The sequence below is a fragment of the Salminus brasiliensis genome, chromosome 2, assembly GCF_030463535.1.
Source record: "Salminus brasiliensis chromosome 2, fSalBra1.hap2, whole genome shotgun sequence".
In the NCBI taxonomy this organism is placed as follows: Eukaryota; Metazoa; Chordata; class Actinopteri; order Characiformes; family Bryconidae; genus Salminus; species Salminus brasiliensis.
Window position 1 is genome coordinate 37,574,676 of NC_132879.1, and position 17,747 is coordinate 37,592,422.

Genomic DNA, 17,747 nt, shown 5'->3' on the forward strand with positions numbered 1-17,747 from the left:
TATAGCAGTCTGATTAAAGACAATGTGGGTCTTTTCTGATGCCTGACATTTTTTTATTTTATGAAAATGACTTGATAAAACATATTTGATCAAAAATATATATATAGCCTTAATTCTAAATAATTGTAAAGTAGCATCTACCCATCCTGCCTTTCAGTTAAGGACCCCACATTCTTACCAAAGCAGTGCCCGATGGCTTATTTTTATATACACAGTACATTAGATTCATGTACCCTATTAAAAGTATAAGATCCCTGAGGAACCTTTGGAAGTTCTTCAGTTTGTAACGGCGAAGAAACCTCTTAAGAAAAAGGACCTTAATAGAGGTTCTTCTTCCAGGTTCCTTAATCCTATTGAAAACATGTGGACTGTCCTCAAAAGTTGGGTCTGTTCCAGGAAATCAACAACTTGAACTGAACTCTACTCCAACTCTTGACAGAAGTGTGATCAGATATTCAAACAGAATCATGAGCTTGATGATGGGTACCAAAAGTATCTGCTCAGGGTGTGACTTGCTTATATCCTGACCCTGACTGTAAAGCTAACTAGCATTAGCTGCTAAAGCCGATAGCTTTAAGCTTATTGAGCTTCTAGTGTTTGAACTTGGCAGTCCAGGAGTCCATTGTGTGTGTGTGTGTGTGTGTGTGAGTGTGTGTGTGTGTTCATGCTGTCGAGCAGTGATTGAGTGTGGGTGTGGTTTCTATGGAAACGGGACCTGCTCGGACAGCGCAGGAAGTGCGGGAGTAGGCTTTTAGTTTTAGCCACCGCGTCTTACAGCTAAACCTCTGTGCGGACAAAAGCCAGTTGGATTATTTTTATTTGAGTTTTTCGGAGTTTTATTTTTCCTGTGAGAGAAGCAGCTTTCCTGCAAAGGCTTCTGAGGTAGCTAGCTACAGATCTGCGAGGTCAAGTGAAGCGCATTACAGTGCTACAGTAATGGCGATGGACCAACAGGGGAGAAGTTCCCCGGGAAGTGGACGATATTACCACCTTTAACGTTCATTTGTTGTTATTTATAGACCAGAACATTTTTAGGATCTTATTACGAGGGGGAATAAACACGAGAATATGTCATTTAGACTAAAGTACAGATCTGATTTAGACGTTTTAAGCACCAATAAAGAGGAGTGTAGTACAAAACTGGCGCCACCTTCGGTAGCTATGTAGTCCTGCTGGTATAGCTCCCTGTCTGAAGAATAAAAGTGGCTCATGGGATAATAAAAGTAGCTACATTTAAATACTTTATGCAGGTTTTCTGTACTTACTGTTATTTTTTTATATTTTTTAATCTTTTTAAAAAATTACGAACGTTTAAAAGCAGTATACTCTGGGACACCTGTTTATGCTTTATACACTGGTGCATCTTCTAGACCTTTCAGCAATTTACACTGCATTTCTAAAATAAACAATACATATTTATTTATTTGTTTATAATATAAAAATATAAAAATGTTCATTTTTTTTTCATTCAGGTCTGTTTTGCCAGCATGTGTGAGAATGAGCAGAGGAGTGATGAATAGACGCAGTGCTGCCACAGACACAAGCTGCCGGCTGAAATCGGAGCACAAGGGCATGACACTCTCCATGACCCAGATCCTGACCCACACACGCGACACTCAGAAGTATTTCCAGGATGCTCTAGGCTCCCTCTCACTTTTTGGTAACACAGACATGAATGAAATGAAGGCGACAGGTTTGTGTTTTTTCCCTCCTTTTTTTTTAGAGGACATTCCTTTTACTCTCTGTGCTGGACATAGCATGATGTTTAGCCTCACATTGCCATTAAAAATACAGGATGCTTAGCTTGGGGTGCAGAAAACTGTAGAAACACTTCAACTGCAAAGGAGACCATGTCTCTCAACATCAGTGCCCAACCCTACCTCAGCTCTTTTTCCAAAGCAATGTTTCAAAATATATAAAAGAATATAAGTTGTTACCAGTATAAAAAGAAGCACACCGTCCATAGAACCATAGTTGTGTGATGCATGGGTGTCCATATGTAATGTTTATAAAATAAATGTAATAATATCATATAGAAAGGTTTACAATGTAAGTGTATAGTGTAATACAAATATAATGTAATCCTATGACAAATAAGTCCTTTTCTTATGTTTCTTAGGCAGGGTCCAGGAAGAGAGAACAGAGTCTTCAACCTTTAAAGATCTAACAAACGTTCCAGCCTCTCTGTCAGAATTCTGCCAGCAGTTGAGGAACAAAATCACACAGCAGACCGTCCACACCATCTCCTCTGAAGACCGGGAAACACTGGTCAGTCTTTCATTATTCTGAATGAATGACGACTACGCTGGAAGTAAGTTTGCCCTTGTGGGTGAAGTGAAAAACATTGATTCTCTTCATCTACAATGGTATCTGTCAAAGGATGGGAAGTATTAGGCAGAAAGTGAACAGTCAGTTCTTGAAGTTGATTTGTTAAAAGCAGGAAAAATGGACACTTTGACAAGGACCAAATTGCAATGGCTAGATGGGTCAGAACATCTCCAAAACATCAGGTAGGTCTTGTAGGGTTTTTCTGGTATGCAGTGGTCAGTACCTACCAAAAGTGCTCCAAAGGACTTAAAGGATCTACTGCTAACATCTTGCTGCCAGATACCACAGGATGCCTTCAGAGGTATTGTGGAGACATAGTTCAATCTGTTGTGGTGGCACAAGGGGGGGGGCAACTCAGTATTAGGCAGGTGGTAGTAATGTTATGACTGATCAATGTATTTCATATGTGTGTGACAGTGACTCAAGCAGATTCAGTGCGTACTGCTGTTTGTACGCAGGAAGAAGTAATGATGGCAGAATTGAGTCTAATTTGGGGGGACCTGCGTGGGCTTCCAGCTGACCCCACACTGACCTCAGAGGAGAATAAGGAGATGCGCAGCCAGATGTTTGCTGAGGTCCTGTGCATCTGTGAGCAGCTCTACCTGCATTACCTACACATGTTAAAGAGGCTGGGGAAGTGTGCTGTCTTCAGCCACCAGGTCAACTGCAGTCGCCTAGCCTCTCACTTGGCCATGGACCTCAGCAGATTGTAAGAGGCATTTTTATATCTACATTAGCCTCTAGATAATTAGATATTGTGATTATATTTTTTTCTGTGTTAACTGTCACGTTTGACAGTTGATACACTTCCAGAAAGTGTACAAAGTGTACAACTGAGCTGGAGTACGCAATTAAGCAAATGAGCTAAAAAGCTATTTATGTTAATCTGATGGAGTGCTAGTAGTACAAATGCACCTGCTCCCGTGTCCTCACTCTGCACCCTTACGCCAACAGAACTGGCCACATAACTGACTGTACTCCTGTTGTTGGTGCAGTATTGCCGTTCCTTAGCCAAGAGCAAATTCTCCTGCATCTAGCAATGCTTGTGTTGACTTTATGGACACCTCAGGGCTTTCAACAATGTAGTAATTAGAATAGGGAAAACAAGGTCGTGCCCTGATCAGTTCGGAATCCCATGACAGGGCGACTCCTGGCTGGAGTATTTAATCATTAAGTGCTCTCACTTTGTCAAATGCATGCTTTAGACTGCCATCCTGAGACTGTTCCTTGGGGAAATACCCAAAGGGGAAACCCAAGGTGGGTTGGGGGTCGAGCTCCTGGGGTGTGGCTCTTGATCTGACACAGTACCCAACACAGCTTGTCGCTTGACAGTCGCACGTTCACTCATCATCTTGCAGTGCAGGACACCTTTTTAACTCCAGCAAAATTTGTACACAAAATTGAAGAGCTTCTTGAGTGCTTCTGTAGCATCTTGTAGAGTCATCCTTGAGTCTACCACTACTCCAGGTGCAGTAGTCAAGTTCCAGACCATCCGCCAATCCTTTTCCTGCCCATTGGCCTTGGCTTGTCGTTCCTGGTGCAGGTTGAAAAGGGTCAGGTGAGAACATCTGCTGGAGGGCAGTGCAGGGGGTTTTGGTAGATCCTGGAATATGGGTGTTGAGTAAGGAGACAGGGAAGCAGGAATAAAGGCCGTGAACGCAGTGCGTTATTCTGTATTAATTATACCAGAACGCTACTTCTCAGCCAGGCTGTGACATGGGCTACACATAGACTCGCGGTACTAGAAGCGGTTCTTCTAGTATAAAAAAAATAAGCCTGAACCAATGGTTGTCTGTAGCTGCACACCCACCTTTTCAAATAAGATTGGAGCCCCAAGGCTTATAGTGAACTGTGAGGCTGTCTGATAGGTGGCGAAGACAGGGGGTGTTTAATAAATGTTTGAGGGGCTTGTGCTGTTCCTTAATTACAATTAATGCATTTTCTCTGTACCTGTTAATGGCTGGAGGTGGGATATATGGCAAAAATGTTAAGGTAAATAATCTCTCTCTGTATCTGTTTGCAGTTTGAATGCTCACTCAATCCAGCGCAATGTTGCCATGGGGATCAAGGCTACGCGAGGTGCTGTGAAGTCAAGAGACGGAGAGCACGGAGAGAGACTGGGTTCTCCACAGATGCACACCAAAGTTGTTCCTCACAGATTAGACAGCCGCCCACACAGTAAACCTAAGAAACACATGGCAAGCAGGCAACAGAAGAGGAAGGTAGATACAGACCTAACAGAGGTTGTTGTGCGTTCCTGTAAGCTAGTGGATATTGGGGTGTGTGTGTGTGAACGAGAGAAAGATGTTTTAAAGATCGGCATAGATCGGTGAAATATTACTCCCTATTACTCACTAAATATTTTCTCCCTTCAGATCCAAGAAAAAATTAAACCACTGGATCTGGCGCAGGTGTATGACCTCATGCAATCACATCCAGAGCTGACAGCCAGCAGTATGGAGACGCGCAGTATGATGAGCCTGTGTTAGCATACACATACAGTACACTACCACTCCAAAGTCTGATCTTCAGGGGTCTCCAAAATCATTTGTCTTGTTAAATGTTTTTGTTATTTTTCATGACAATTATGATAGTATTATTATATTATTAATATCATTATTAAAGTAAAAAAAAGTGGTGCAGTTTTATTTTAGAGATTCATATATTCAAAGAACTGTTTGCTTAGAGTGACAGTATGGATTAAGCTAAATTAGGCATGATGCATTGTCTAAATCTTGTATAAATGGTGATATATGTTTGCAGTCATTTTGTCAAATAATCTGCTGCAAGATTTGACCACCATTTTTGACAAATAAAGCATTCTGGATACTACTTTTATTATAGCTTCAGTCTTTATGCTGTATAGCTTTCTTAATCATTATAATAACATGTACGGTCTTCCTGCTAATGATTTGAACAACTGAAAGCAGCCCAGGTCTAGCCAATAAGCTGCATTTTGAACATACCCCAAACCCACCACAAATTGGTTTTGCTAAAAATACAAATTCCAAGCTTTTGAAAAAAAAAACCTCACTGTCATTCTTTGTGCCCCTGTACATCTCTATGTTTCTCTCTTTCAGTTTTTCACACTGTGTATGATGTGTGTTTTAGGCAGCACTGCCATTGTACCTACAAAGCTAGAAGAAGAACATTGCCCTGTTACCAGGCTGAAGGTAACCAAATTTACCATTAACCTTGACTAACCTAAGCTTCTAGCTGTTGTCTTAGTTTCAGTCCTGAAGGGCTTCAACACACCCACTTTGGCTGGTAATTACCTCATGAGTGCAATCAGGTGTGTCTGAGTAGGGAAACCACCAGCTTTCCAACTTGGCTGGAGACTGGCCCTTTAGTACCCATGCTGAATACACTGTTCCTCAGAGGAACAGTAAATGTTTGTGCTTTTCTGGTAAATCTCTCAGGGATGCAATTCCATGCCAGACCTGCAGAGGGAAACACTGCTAGAAGAGCTAGAGATGGCATCACTGCCAGCAAGGCCTCTGTCACCTTCAGTTCTTCTGTCAGCAGACCCCTGCTACAGCCTGTAGAAAGATAGAAACCCTTCTGAGGACCTGAAGAGGTCAGATATGCACACACACATGTGAAATTAAGAGCCTTGATGTATAGTGATGCCATTATTTGAAGCTGACAATTTAACTACATTGATTTTGGAATCTTATAATTGATCAGTAATAGTAATTACGTTACTTTTTTGTGTTTTCAGACTTGTGTATTCAGAATTGTGTATTCAGTGTGTTTATACAGATGATTCTCAATCCAAATCAAAACAATCAGATCATATATTTCTTTGGTACAATTCAGATTTGATAGAAATTTGGTCAAATTCTTTGGTACGATTTGAGGATTCACAATGCTTTGAATAGTTTTTAAAAGAAACCTAAACAAATTAAATCTTTCTTCTCTGAGATTTACACCAATGATTCAGTGCATGGGTGTAGAATAAATGAATAGGATCGTTTAATATTTGTCTTGTTGTAATTTAATCTTATGTCTGTTGTAATATCACATCACCAGCACATCTCTAAAATGTATCAGCGGTTTTATGCAGACTGTTACATGACACAGATTCCATGGATGAGTCCACACCAACTGATTCTGAGACAGATGTTCCTTCTCTAATTCGAGCTTTGGCGAGCCGTGGCTCCAGCAGACTGAAAGAGCTGAAACATGTGCTGCAGGTCTCTCTCTTTTTATCTGTCTCTCTCTCTCTCTCTCTCTGCCTTATAGTCTGTTACCAGACCTTTTTTTAAAGGCTGAAAGAAAAGGTAAAATGTTTGACATGAGGAAAGTGCTGTTGCGATGATTTCTATAGAGTTATTTTTAAACTTTTGCTACTACTGGCCTCCTTAGTGCTGATCTGTGCCCGAGAGATCAAGAGAGCATTACTGGCCTTGCTCTTTGATTGAGACCATAGACCTGGTAGTTTGGTGTACAATGTAATACACAGTAATATGGTCTGTAAGGTAAATGGAATTGTGGATAATTCTCGTCTGCACAGAGACTGGAGGAAGAAGAACAGCAGCGAATGACGAAGACTCAGCTTAAGGCGGCGAGGCCGCAGCATCCGCAGGCAGCAGTGGAAAGTGTAAATGTGTCCACTCTGGGCATTACACGTATAGCAGCGGCCCGAGTGACTGACAGGGTTTTGTCTGAGACAGTCAATATCAGCAATATTCAACAATCCTAAAATGCATTTGCAGGATCTACAGGTAGCACAGTTTATGTCAAAGTACAGCATCTACCATCAGAAAGAGAGCCCACAGGTTGGATTTCCATTTGAGGTGTACAAGCAGGAAAAAATACCAGGGTTTTCATTGGGTGTCCTATTTTTTTCATGACTGTACATTTACTTAGATAGAGTTTTAGGAAGTTAAACACAATGACAAGCTAAAACAGTAGAAGACCGTTCAATAAGTTATGATTCTGCACCAAAAAAAAAAATCTAACTCCTCAATGAATGTGTACATTTGTTTCAGATTGAGCCTTCATCTGTCGCACTGCTGGATCAGAACCTGTTTAGCACAACTGAAATAAAAGAAGTCTACAAAGTTTTATCGGAGAGTCTTTCAGCTGAGTACTTAAACTTTGATGAGGTCAGTTACATGCCTATGTGTGTAATAACTCAAGGTTGAGCTTTTCTTTCAGTTGTGTTGATTGTTATATGAGCATGTGCACTCTATGCCCATATGTTTGCAGACATCGCTTAGCCAGTGTTTCTTCTAAAATTAAAGATATTAACTTTGCTCCAGTAACAGTATTTAGATTTCTAAGGAGGGTTTGCACTAGATGTAGGTACATTAGTGAAGTCTGCTGAATGCTAGGTTCAATACCTCTTATTTTGGACATGTTAAACCCTCTCTTTATATACAGTCATGCCTTTGTTTTGTGTAAACATATGCTTGTTTCTTGTCTTGTTTATAGTGTTATAGGCTGAAACAAAGGGGTACTTATACACGGGGGCAAACGAACACCTGGGACTAACAAGGGGGTGTGGCTACAGAGGAGGTACAGGTGGGGACACTAATGAACAGGAGGGGCTAGGACAGACAAGAAACAAACAGAGCAAAAAAGAAGCAGAACCCACACCTCGTTTATTAGTGATCCCACCTGTGCCAACTCTGTAGCCACGCCCCTTGTTAGTCCCTGGTGTTCCTCGTTTGCCCCTGTGTATACGTACCCCTTTGTTCCAGCCTTCCTTTGTCTGGTCTTGTATGTGATCTTGTTGATTCGTGTTCATGTTGGTTCACAGTGTGTTAGTTTAGTTTAGCTTAGCTTTTCTGTTCAGTTTCTGTTTGTTTCTTTTGTTAGTTTCAGTCTCTGGTTTGTTCCCTTGTTTATATTTCTTTGTGTTCTGTTTAGTTTTCTTTGCATTAAAAACCTGTGTTTACGTCCACCTCTGCCTACAAGCTCTACACACCATGACATATTAAATTTGGGTGTTTAAAGTTCATGTTACTACCTTTATGTTCATAATTGTCAGTAAACAAACAGTAAAATTATTAATAGCTAACTAAAATAATCTACAGAACGCAGAGCGCTCTTCCTGGATACTTTACTAGGCCAGTTTATCCATTATAACCCAGAGTAAGGGCGCTAAATAAGACATTAAACCATTATTTATTACATTTTGTGATCTGTTCATGAACTGCAACATCAACAGTCTTTTCCCAGTAATCTTTAACTGTCTTAAAAGCTTGAAGTGGTTTAGGGGTGACACTGGTGATCACTGAAGTACACTGTTCATTTTCTTCTTGTCTTTTCTGGATCTACTTATTATTACTATTTCAAAGAAAACAGCATGTACAGAGAAGCAGTGGAAGGTCACTTTATTTCATGGTGAAGTGAGTCATGTACAGTGGCATGCAAAAGTTTCTGTTACTGTGCATAACTTTACAGAGATCCGGTTCCAAGCCCCAAGTGAGCAAGCCAATGGCAACAGTGGCAAGGAAAAACTCCCTAAGAACAGGAGGAAGAAACCTTGAGAGGAACCAAGACTCAACAGGGGAACCCATCCTCCTCTGGTCGACACCGGATAACCACTGAAAAGTTATGTGAGATTCCTGGGCCTTATCTTACATGCACTGCTCTTTTGAGGTCATCAGTATGATCTTATGATCTGATTAGTCTATTGCAGGGTAGCGGTAGCAATAGGGCAAGAAAAGAAGCCCAGGCGCCCACTATGGGATGCCCAGAGCTTCTCCCAGATATCAGAGCTTCTCATTTGATTGTCGAGAGTGAGCACGGCTACTCAACAGAGAAAACTCATTTGGCCATTACCCAGGGTTCCTGACCAAGGTGTTCTGTCCAGCACCCGACATATTAAGAGTTCAGAGCTTCACCTCCTTTACTGAGCACAATTTGGAGAGTGTCCCTCCTTTCCCTTACGAGCTGTCGAGTTTTTTCCAGAACGTCCTTAAGGAACTACCCTAAAGTAATTTTCCATGGTCTCTCCAAACTCCATACATGCCCTAGATTTCACTTCAGCTTCTGCCAAAGCTGCAGACTTATTGCTTGTTGGAACCTGTCAGTGGAATATGGGGTACCCTGAGTGAGCCAAGCTCAGAAAGCCTCCTTCTTCCACATGACGGCATCCTTTACCGCCATAACAAGCTTTTAGCCACAGCTATGTACAGCAGTTTCCATGACAGAGGTCTTGAACAGGGTTCATTTGGACTCCATGTCCCAACCTCTTCCAGAACATCTATGGAGTTCTCTTGGAGATGGAAGTTGAGATCAGTTTGGACAGAGTCCACTGCCAGCCTTTCACAGAAGACCTTCACTTCTCGTTTGGGCCTACCGGGGCCGTCTGGCAGGTTTCCCCATTGCCCTGATCCACCACCCACCAGAAGTGATCAGTTTACAGACCAGAACCTCTCTTTACCCAGGTGTCCGAAACATGGCCTTAGGTCAAATGACAGAAACCCAAATTGTCTATTGACCTTTGGCCCAAGGTGCCATTTCTGAGCAACCTTGTTTTCGAACATGGTGTTTGTTATGGTCAAACTGTGACAAGCACAGAAGTCCAATAACATCCCACCACTCGAGTTAAGATCAGGCAGGCTGTTCCCCTCTGATCACTCCTCCCCTGGTTTCCCAGTCGTTGCCTACATGAGCGTTGAAGTCACCCAGCAGAAGAATGGAGGCAGTGAATGGAAACCTGTTGCGAACTCCACCCACTTTCTCCAAACAGGGCCGAATACTCTGAACTGCTGTGGAGCAGAACAGACACACAACAGTCAGAGCTTTCCTCTCTGCAACAGGAAGTCACACTGAGGCGACCCTCTCATCTACTGGGATAAACTCCAACGATGCAGCTGCCAGCTGGGGACTTGTGTGTATCCCCACACCTGACTGCCACCTCTCATCCTGGCCAACTCTTAGACCATCTACTTTAAAGATGGTTGGTCCCAGGGTCACCAAGGTCTATGAGACCAAGGGCCTCTCTGAACTTGCCCTTTGCCTGATGGAAATTTGCACAGCACCCCAAAGGTGGACCTTGCGTGTGTTGGGTCCACGCAGTCCTCCTGCATTATCTGTTCTAGGCTGAGCCCGAACAGAGTATGTGGGGTGCCTGTACACCTGATGCTTGCCTGCGGACATTACCTCACAAAAGAGTCCAAACCTTTACATGCCACTAAATAAAGTGTTTGCACTTTTCCACATCATCAACAGCTGGGTGTAGATCAGATCTCAACTGCTGTCAGTCTCTACTTCCTCTCCCTAAAAGAAAAAAGAAAAACCTCAGTAACTCCTTTATAAGGATAAATACAGTTTTTACAGTTTTAATGAAGTGCCTTACGGATATTTACACTTCTTGTTATTTTAACAGGAACGTTACTGTGTTGAATTTTATTCTTTTATAGAGTTTTTTTACTTTTATAAAGTTGAAAAATATTTCTATTATAACTGTTAGTGTTGTTCTCACAATATTCAATATCAGAAGGAACTTTACTTTTTTTTTTGGTATTGTAATTGAAATGGCATGAATATGAAAAAGCTCCTTACCTTAAAGCTGCATTCCACCAGTTTCTCCATTAAAAAAGCTTCTGACCCGATTGAGAACTGGGTCTGCTCCATGTTGGACAATACGCTCAGGTAGTTCATCATGAGCTCCGTCTTCCTATAAACACAACAAACAGCAGTCCTTCAGAGAAAAGCAGTGTGAGCTTGAGGCAGTGTGACTTAATGATCATCCACTATAGTTGGGTTTTTCTACATTTTCTAAGAATATGATGTCATATCCCGATCCTATTACTACGCTTGAGGCAACAGCATATGGATATTACTGAAACAGTGTCTCTCACCTCTTGCTGTATTTCTTATCAATGAAAGATTGTCTGAGAGCCTCCTGGTACGACTCCTCCTCTGACTGAGGCTCACTCAGCTCCAGTTCTGTTGAAGTGACAGAGAACCATAAATCACAGAATCAGTAAAGAACATTAAAGAACAAGCTAATTTAAGCCTTTTTAAGAACTTAAGACCAAGATGGTGTCGAGCATGATTGCTGTGTTGCGAGCTCCCTCTAGGCTTAGTATGTATAATGTATGTATGTATGGTGTAAGTTAATGTCCAGATATTCTGTATTTTTATAAGTTAGCAGAAACCTCCAGGGAGGATCATCCATGGGTTATTTATGTGGGTTATTTATTATTAAAACACTGCAGTAAACTTGTTGAATTTACTTGTGGTCTTATGGTCTGTTAACTCCTTCTATTGAACAGAGAGTATTTATCAATCAATCGTTTACTACCAAAAAGTAGTAGTCATTGTTTTACCAGCCAGCCCTTCTGTCAGGTAAGCCATGCTGTCTTACACACTTACCGATCTTCTTGATATACTCGTCTTCATCCACTTGAGTATGTTGGATCTGAAATCAGAGGTTAGTTAGAATACTGAACCATTACACATCTAGGACTTATTCTACATTGCAGGAGTCTGAACTCTGTGTACCTGCTGATTGGTGGTGTTGATTGTGAGTCCTAAGTTGTCCACTAATACTGCAAGGATGATGCTTGAAGAACAGGGAAAAAGAAGTGAATAAAGAAACATTAACATGAACTGAGTAGAGATAATCAACACCATCTGACTGGTGATGTGAGAGGTTTTGCTGCTCATTGATGGTCTTGAGTTTAACAGTGTGGTGGGATGACTGGCTAAATGCTTTATAGATCTCACTGCCTTGACTTTCGACTATTATAAATAAGAGCCAGATGAGGAAATGCCTTTGTAGACATCATTTTGTACTGTAATGGTCACAGAATAGGAAACTGGGAACACTGAGAGGTTATTCCAGGTAACTTACTTGAGGAGAATTAGGTTCTCCACTAAGATGTACAGCACAAGGAAGACCATGATGTGAGAAGCTCCTGTTAGATGTAGAAAACAAAATAGAGGACAAATATATATTTGTTTAAAATTCTAGAAAATAGACAGCAGTTACAAGTTATAAATATTTTATTAATATTGTTTAATATTCAAATTATTAGAAAAGGGGGAAGGTGAGCCAATCAACAGTCCCTTAAGCTACATTTACTCTGAATCGTCACAAATTAATTCAACTGAACTGTTGCAAGATCTGATGCATTGAATCATTTCCTGAATCAAAACAGAATCAGACCTATTCTATTTGATTCTTTTTTCATGACTTTAGTGAGTTTCTCATGTGACTTGTTGACTACTAGAAAGACATGAGCCCTCACCTTTGGAATTGCTGGTGCTGAAGACCAGGGACCAGTCATCCAGTGTCAGCACCTGGAACAAGGTGGTGATGGTGCTCATCACGCTTCCAAACCTCTCCGGGTCAGACTCACTGTACAGCACCCGGAGAAAAATAGCAAACATGGATATAATCATAAGCATGATGAACGCCGTGGAGCCGATGGACCGGAGAGACTTCACAGCAGTTGTCAGGATCACATGCAGCGTATGGAAGGAGCTAGAAGAAGAGAGAGAGTCCTCGAGTTAATATATGGGAGGAACTGAACACCCCTTTTGGTACATTGACCAAAGCTTTACCAGTTAGTGATTCAAAGTGAAAGCCACAGATATGGACACCCGTAACTGCCTGATTGACAACATCAACAAAGCTGTCATTTTTCTTACTGGATGGCTTTCAGCAAACGGAAAGCCCTGATTGCACGCGCTCCTTTCATGACCTTCAGCATGCGGAAGACGCTGGAAGTCTGCTTGCTGCCAAAGAGTCCTGAGGACTGAAGCAGTGGCAGTGTAAAGTCCACCACGCTCATCACAACAATGATGAAGTCTGAAAGAAAAATAGGAACAGAGAAAAAATCAAGACTCTGAAGAAGTTCTAACATGCTATCATATAAAAACTCGCTCCATGAGATTTCAAAATCATCTGTACATGAATTTCAGTTTGCAGAACCTGGCTGTTATTTTAAGACCATGTCGACTACTCTTATAAGAGACAGATCAGCTCACCCATGTCATTCCAGGGGTCCAGGAAGTACTTGTGCCCCAAAACCACCAGCTTCAGCAAGAACTCCATGAGGTAGATGCCCAGGAAACAGGCATCCACAGCTGAGAACACCCAACCTATTACATCCACACAAAACAACATGTAGAAATAAGCCCTTTAACAATCCAGATGTGTAGTATCCTCTGCACTGTGTGTGTGTCTGTGTGTGTGTATCCATCCACATGACATAGCAGTCAAAATAATATTTTTTACTTTTATCATCTTTTTACACTGTGCTGTACTAGAAATCACTAAGTGTGTATGATAATGTTGCTATACTGAACTACTGAATCCCAGCACATGTCTAGAGTGTATTCATATTAGTGTGTATGTGTGTGTGTGTGTGTGTGTGTGTGTGCGTGTGTTTGTGTGTGTGTTTATATATCAAACTAATAGCTGAAATGTGACCATGTGACAGAGTGAACATGAGCTCTAGATAGTGTTTGACCACACCTGCTCTAACACTGACAGTGGGGAAGGCCTGGATGATCAGCATCACAGTATCCAGCAGAACCACCAACAGAATGAAGCCACTGAAAAGAGGATTCTGGGTGAAGGCCAGGATGAGGCGGTAGATCTGCTCGACCTTCGTCCACGAATCCTTCACTGACAGACCATCGACCTCAGACTCCTCATACACACTGCACTGATCCTCTACAGAGAGACAGAGAGAGACGGACAGCGAATGATGAGTGTGTTCAGAAGTGTGTGTTAGACAGAGAGTATAGGTGTGTATGTGTGTGTTAGACAGGGAGTATAGGTGTGTATTAGACAGGGAGTATAGGTGTGTATGTGTGTGTTAGACAGGGAGTATAGGTGTGTATGTGTGTGTTAGACAGGGAGTATAGGTGTGTATGTGTGTGTTAGACAGAGAGTATAGGTGTGTATGTGTGTGTTAGACAGGGAGTATAGGTGTGTATCTGTGTGTGTTAGACAGAGAGTATAGGTGTGTATCTGTGTGTGTTAGACAGGGAGTATAGGTGTGTATCTGTGTGTGTTAGACAGAGAGTATAGGTGTGTATCTGTGTGTGTTAGACAGGGAGTATAGGTGTGTATCTGTGTGTGTTAGACAGGGAGTATAGGTGTGTATCTGTGTGCTAGACATAGAGTATAGGTGTGTAACTGTGAGTTACCTTCTTCTACAGGGCTCTCATGTTCTACAGTGCAGTGGTTCTGTTGTCTCGACCCACAGCACTTGTAAAGGATGTAGAAGATCAGGATGCTCACAATGGTGATCATGGTCATCTACAAACACAGAGAGCGTCTTTAAGGGTTTGGTCTGTAATGAGTGTGTTGACTGTTCTTCTAAATGTTCAGCTCTTCTACTAAAACATGTTTTTCTAATCCATTATATTGTGTAAAATGTCTGAAGAAGTCTCTCACCCCCACGTAGAACAGGGCTCTCAGTGGCATCATAGGAAGTCCATGAACATGCAGCTCAAACAGGGCAGTATGTTCACAGGATGTGCTCCTGTCAACTCCCCTACAAACACACACACACACAAATAAGCAGTACAGAGAAACTGAGAGAGAAACTGATGCATAGCTCTTTTTCACCACTGGGGGGCACACTCTCATCACAATCTTATACCTGTGATGTTCAAATAAAGTACACAGTGGGGCGAGGGTGAGGGGCTTGGTAGGTAAAGTTAACTCAGATAGCTCTAGTGACCAAACTGCATAAATCCTATCTGTTGTTAAAACTCCTGTTTCTCTTCAGACCTCCATTAAAAAGCAGCTTCTTTTTCTACAGCGTCATTTTCTATCAATCAAAATCAAGAGGACGTACTTGTTGGAGACCTCAATGAGGAAGAAGAAATCTGGATCCAGCAGACCCTGAGGAGTTAGATCCCCACAGGGAGAGTTTCTCTGACACACCCATCTGCACACACACACACACACACACACACACACAGTTCATTATTGTAGAATAACAGAAGAGGGAGCTGTTGATGTAACTCCACTCAAAGTCAAACAGTCAAAAGTTTTCTCTTCTCTCTTTCTCTCTCTCTCCCTCTCTCTCTCTCTCTCTCTCTCACACACACACACACACACACACACACACACACACACACACACACACACAGTTCGTTTTAAACAGAATCAGCAGTGGGAGCTCTCACCTGACCCAGTTGAAGGAGTTACGCATTACAATGAAGCCCTCTTTGGTCACGTTAACAGAGTCTGGAATGTTCTGTAACGTCCAAATAAGAGTCTCCTCGAGGCTTGCACTGACACACACACACACACACACACACAGGGCAGTAGTTAATATTGATCATAGCAGTTAGACAGACTGTTGTAGTTGGTAAGTCAGTGGTGTGGAATCTGAACTGTCACATTCAGTCTATCTGATGTAGAAACCTGTCATTGAAGCTGTTGTAGTGCTGGATCTCCTCCTCACTGTATCCACGGATGTTGTCTCTGGAATATGGACCCCCACCTACTACCTTAAAGGTGTAGCTGTGAAGAAACACACACACACACACAGAGGAATAAAGTTTGGGATTGAGGTTAAAGTGTGGTTTGTTTGATAAGAGGATGAAAATGAAGGAGATTTATTTATTTTAATGGTTAAAAGTTTTGAGACTTTTACACCCAGATGACGCGAAAGAGCAGTAATATGAGAAATCTATGGAATAATGATTATAATTCTTACCTGCCCAGGAACCTGACCAGTTCTCCAGAGACATTCTCCTTCACACCAAAGACTGGATAGAAGACTAGAGAGAGAGAGAGAGAGAGAGAGAGAGAGAGAGAGAGAGAGAGAGAGAGAGAGAGGGAGAGTTAGATAAACTTAGATCACTAGCACACTTTGTAGAGGGGATGAGGGAAGTCTGCAGTATGAGTGGGGTCTTACGGTCTTTGTAGAAGAAGCAGGGCACGCCTTGCTCTGGTTTTGGGCAGTCGAAGTAGCGGCGGTTCAGGTGTTTGCTCTCCTGAAGAGTGGCGTTGAGATCGAACACCAGCTGGCTGCCCAGCAGACACTGAGAAACGCTCTGAAAGACAGAAGCAGTTCATGATCAACGCTGGCATTACTGATGGATATTCTCATGATGCTTATTTTATGGTTCAACATTAAGAACATGATTATGAAGACTCATAGACACACACACACACACACACACACACACTAATATCCCAGTCAAACACAGTTTGAAGAGCTCCCTGCTGTAACACACCTAGCAGTAACCAGTGCAGTTATGTGTAGAATGTGTGTAAACTGTGCTGGACTCCAACCTTCCAGCACTAGGCTCGGGCTCCCCTGCACTAGTGTGTGTTCTGGGTTCTGGATTGTAAACATATGGGTGTAAAGTCATGGTTTCAGAGAGGAGAAGTAGAAGGAGATACACACAGTGTTACTGTTAACACGCTGCTCCTCAGTGATGTCCACCACGCCGCGCCTATCTACTCCGCTGCACGCTGACCTCTGTGGGGCTTCAAGGCCACAGGAGACCACCAGGGCCACAGCAAACAACACGGTCAGTATTTTGACCATCATTGCTGTTGAAAAAAGAATACATATTTGAATAAATATTTAAAATATTATTAATCTTTTGGAAAGTTCTTATTTTCCTCATCATCTAATATTTATTGGTGTCTAATTTCTGAAATTTTCATCCACATTATTATATTACATAAAATGCACTAATTATTCATATGACATGTTTTTATTCTGCAGATTTAGAGCATAGCCTTAGTTTCCCTGATGAAAAAATCAGTTACTGGTTTCTGATAGTCTGAACTGGTCCTTGATGGTCAAAGTGGTGGAAAAGCTGGTCATCCAGGTGAAAACACAGCCTATGCTGGTAAACTAGCTGGTTAAGCTGGTTGACCAGTTTATCTGTTGACCAGCATGTTTTATTTAGAGTTGAGGGTTTAGCTGGTTTATGAGCTACTGGCTTGGACTAGCTGGTCGACTAGCTTGGTCAGCGTTATCATGCTGGTAAACCAGTTAAACCATCAAACTCAAACACACGTTACGCTGGTAAAGAGCTAAACTGCTCCAGTTTGAGCTGGTCAGGCTGTTTTTTCAGCAGAATTAGATTAGGTTTTTAGCTTCTTCAGCACCAGCTCTCATTTCAACAAAGCTAAAGCACTGATATTTCACTTCCTAACATTTGTAGAACCAGGATCCAGTGAGGAATTTCAGTCAGTCCTAACTAAAGCATGGCTAAATGGATGGAGTGGAAGTGTGAGGACTGTGGGAACTAGTTCAGTCTGTTATTCAGTAATAATAATAATAATAATAATAATAATATCAGCACACAGTCTTTAACCTCCACCATACATCCCCTACTATCTCTCTCCTACATGTAGATCTAACACTTACCTAATCCCGCTGATTCCACTCTCAGCTCATCTGATCAGTTTATGAACTAAACGTCTTCACTGACTATGACGTAATCACATGTACGTTCTC

General features: G+C 41.9%; 2 protein-coding genes across 4 annotated transcripts; one reads left to right on the forward strand and one right to left on the reverse strand.

Moving 5' to 3' along the window:
- Positions 1-710: 710 nt before the first annotated feature.
- Positions 711-9,134, forward strand: LOC140549185 (uncharacterized). Of its 3 annotated transcripts, XR_011978963.1 has the most exons (11): positions 711-882; positions 1,473-1,693; positions 2,120-2,268; positions 2,787-3,037; positions 4,352-4,550; positions 4,704-4,797; positions 5,440-5,501; positions 5,748-5,905; positions 6,412-6,524; positions 7,323-7,439; positions 8,743-9,134. XR_011978963.1 is itself a non-coding variant. In XM_072672572.1 (8 exons), the coding sequence occupies exons 2-8, from the start codon at positions 1,498-1,500 to the stop codon at positions 5,871-5,873; spliced, it is 1,077 nt and encodes a 358-aa protein (XP_072528673.1). In that variant the 5' UTR covers positions 711-882; positions 1,473-1,497; the 3' UTR covers positions 5,874-6,287. The 3 variants fall into 3 exon arrangements, 1 of the variants encoding a protein (XP_072528673.1); XR_011978962.1 differs by lacking the exon at positions 8,743-9,134 and having other exon boundaries at positions 7,323-8,445; XM_072672572.1 differs by lacking the exons at positions 6,412-6,524; positions 7,323-7,439; positions 8,743-9,134 and having other exon boundaries at positions 5,748-6,287.
- LOC140549688 (cation channel sperm-associated protein 1-like) lies at positions 8,656-16,823 on the reverse strand. The gene is made up of 18 exons (XM_072673438.1): positions 16,680-16,823; positions 16,185-16,323; positions 15,984-16,047; positions 15,689-15,787; positions 15,448-15,555; positions 15,114-15,206; positions 14,708-14,807; positions 14,458-14,569; positions 13,778-13,978; positions 13,288-13,401; positions 12,949-13,108; positions 12,546-12,781; positions 12,149-12,212; positions 11,797-11,857; positions 11,668-11,713; positions 11,151-11,238; positions 10,852-10,966; positions 8,656-10,566 (listed from the first exon to the last, which is right to left on the reverse strand). Exons 1-18 carry the CDS (start codon positions 16,821-16,823, stop codon positions 10,537-10,539), a joined length of 1,974 nt encoding a protein of 657 aa, XP_072529539.1. The 3' UTR covers positions 8,656-10,536.
- Between the last annotated feature and the right edge of the window lie 924 nt (positions 16,824-17,747).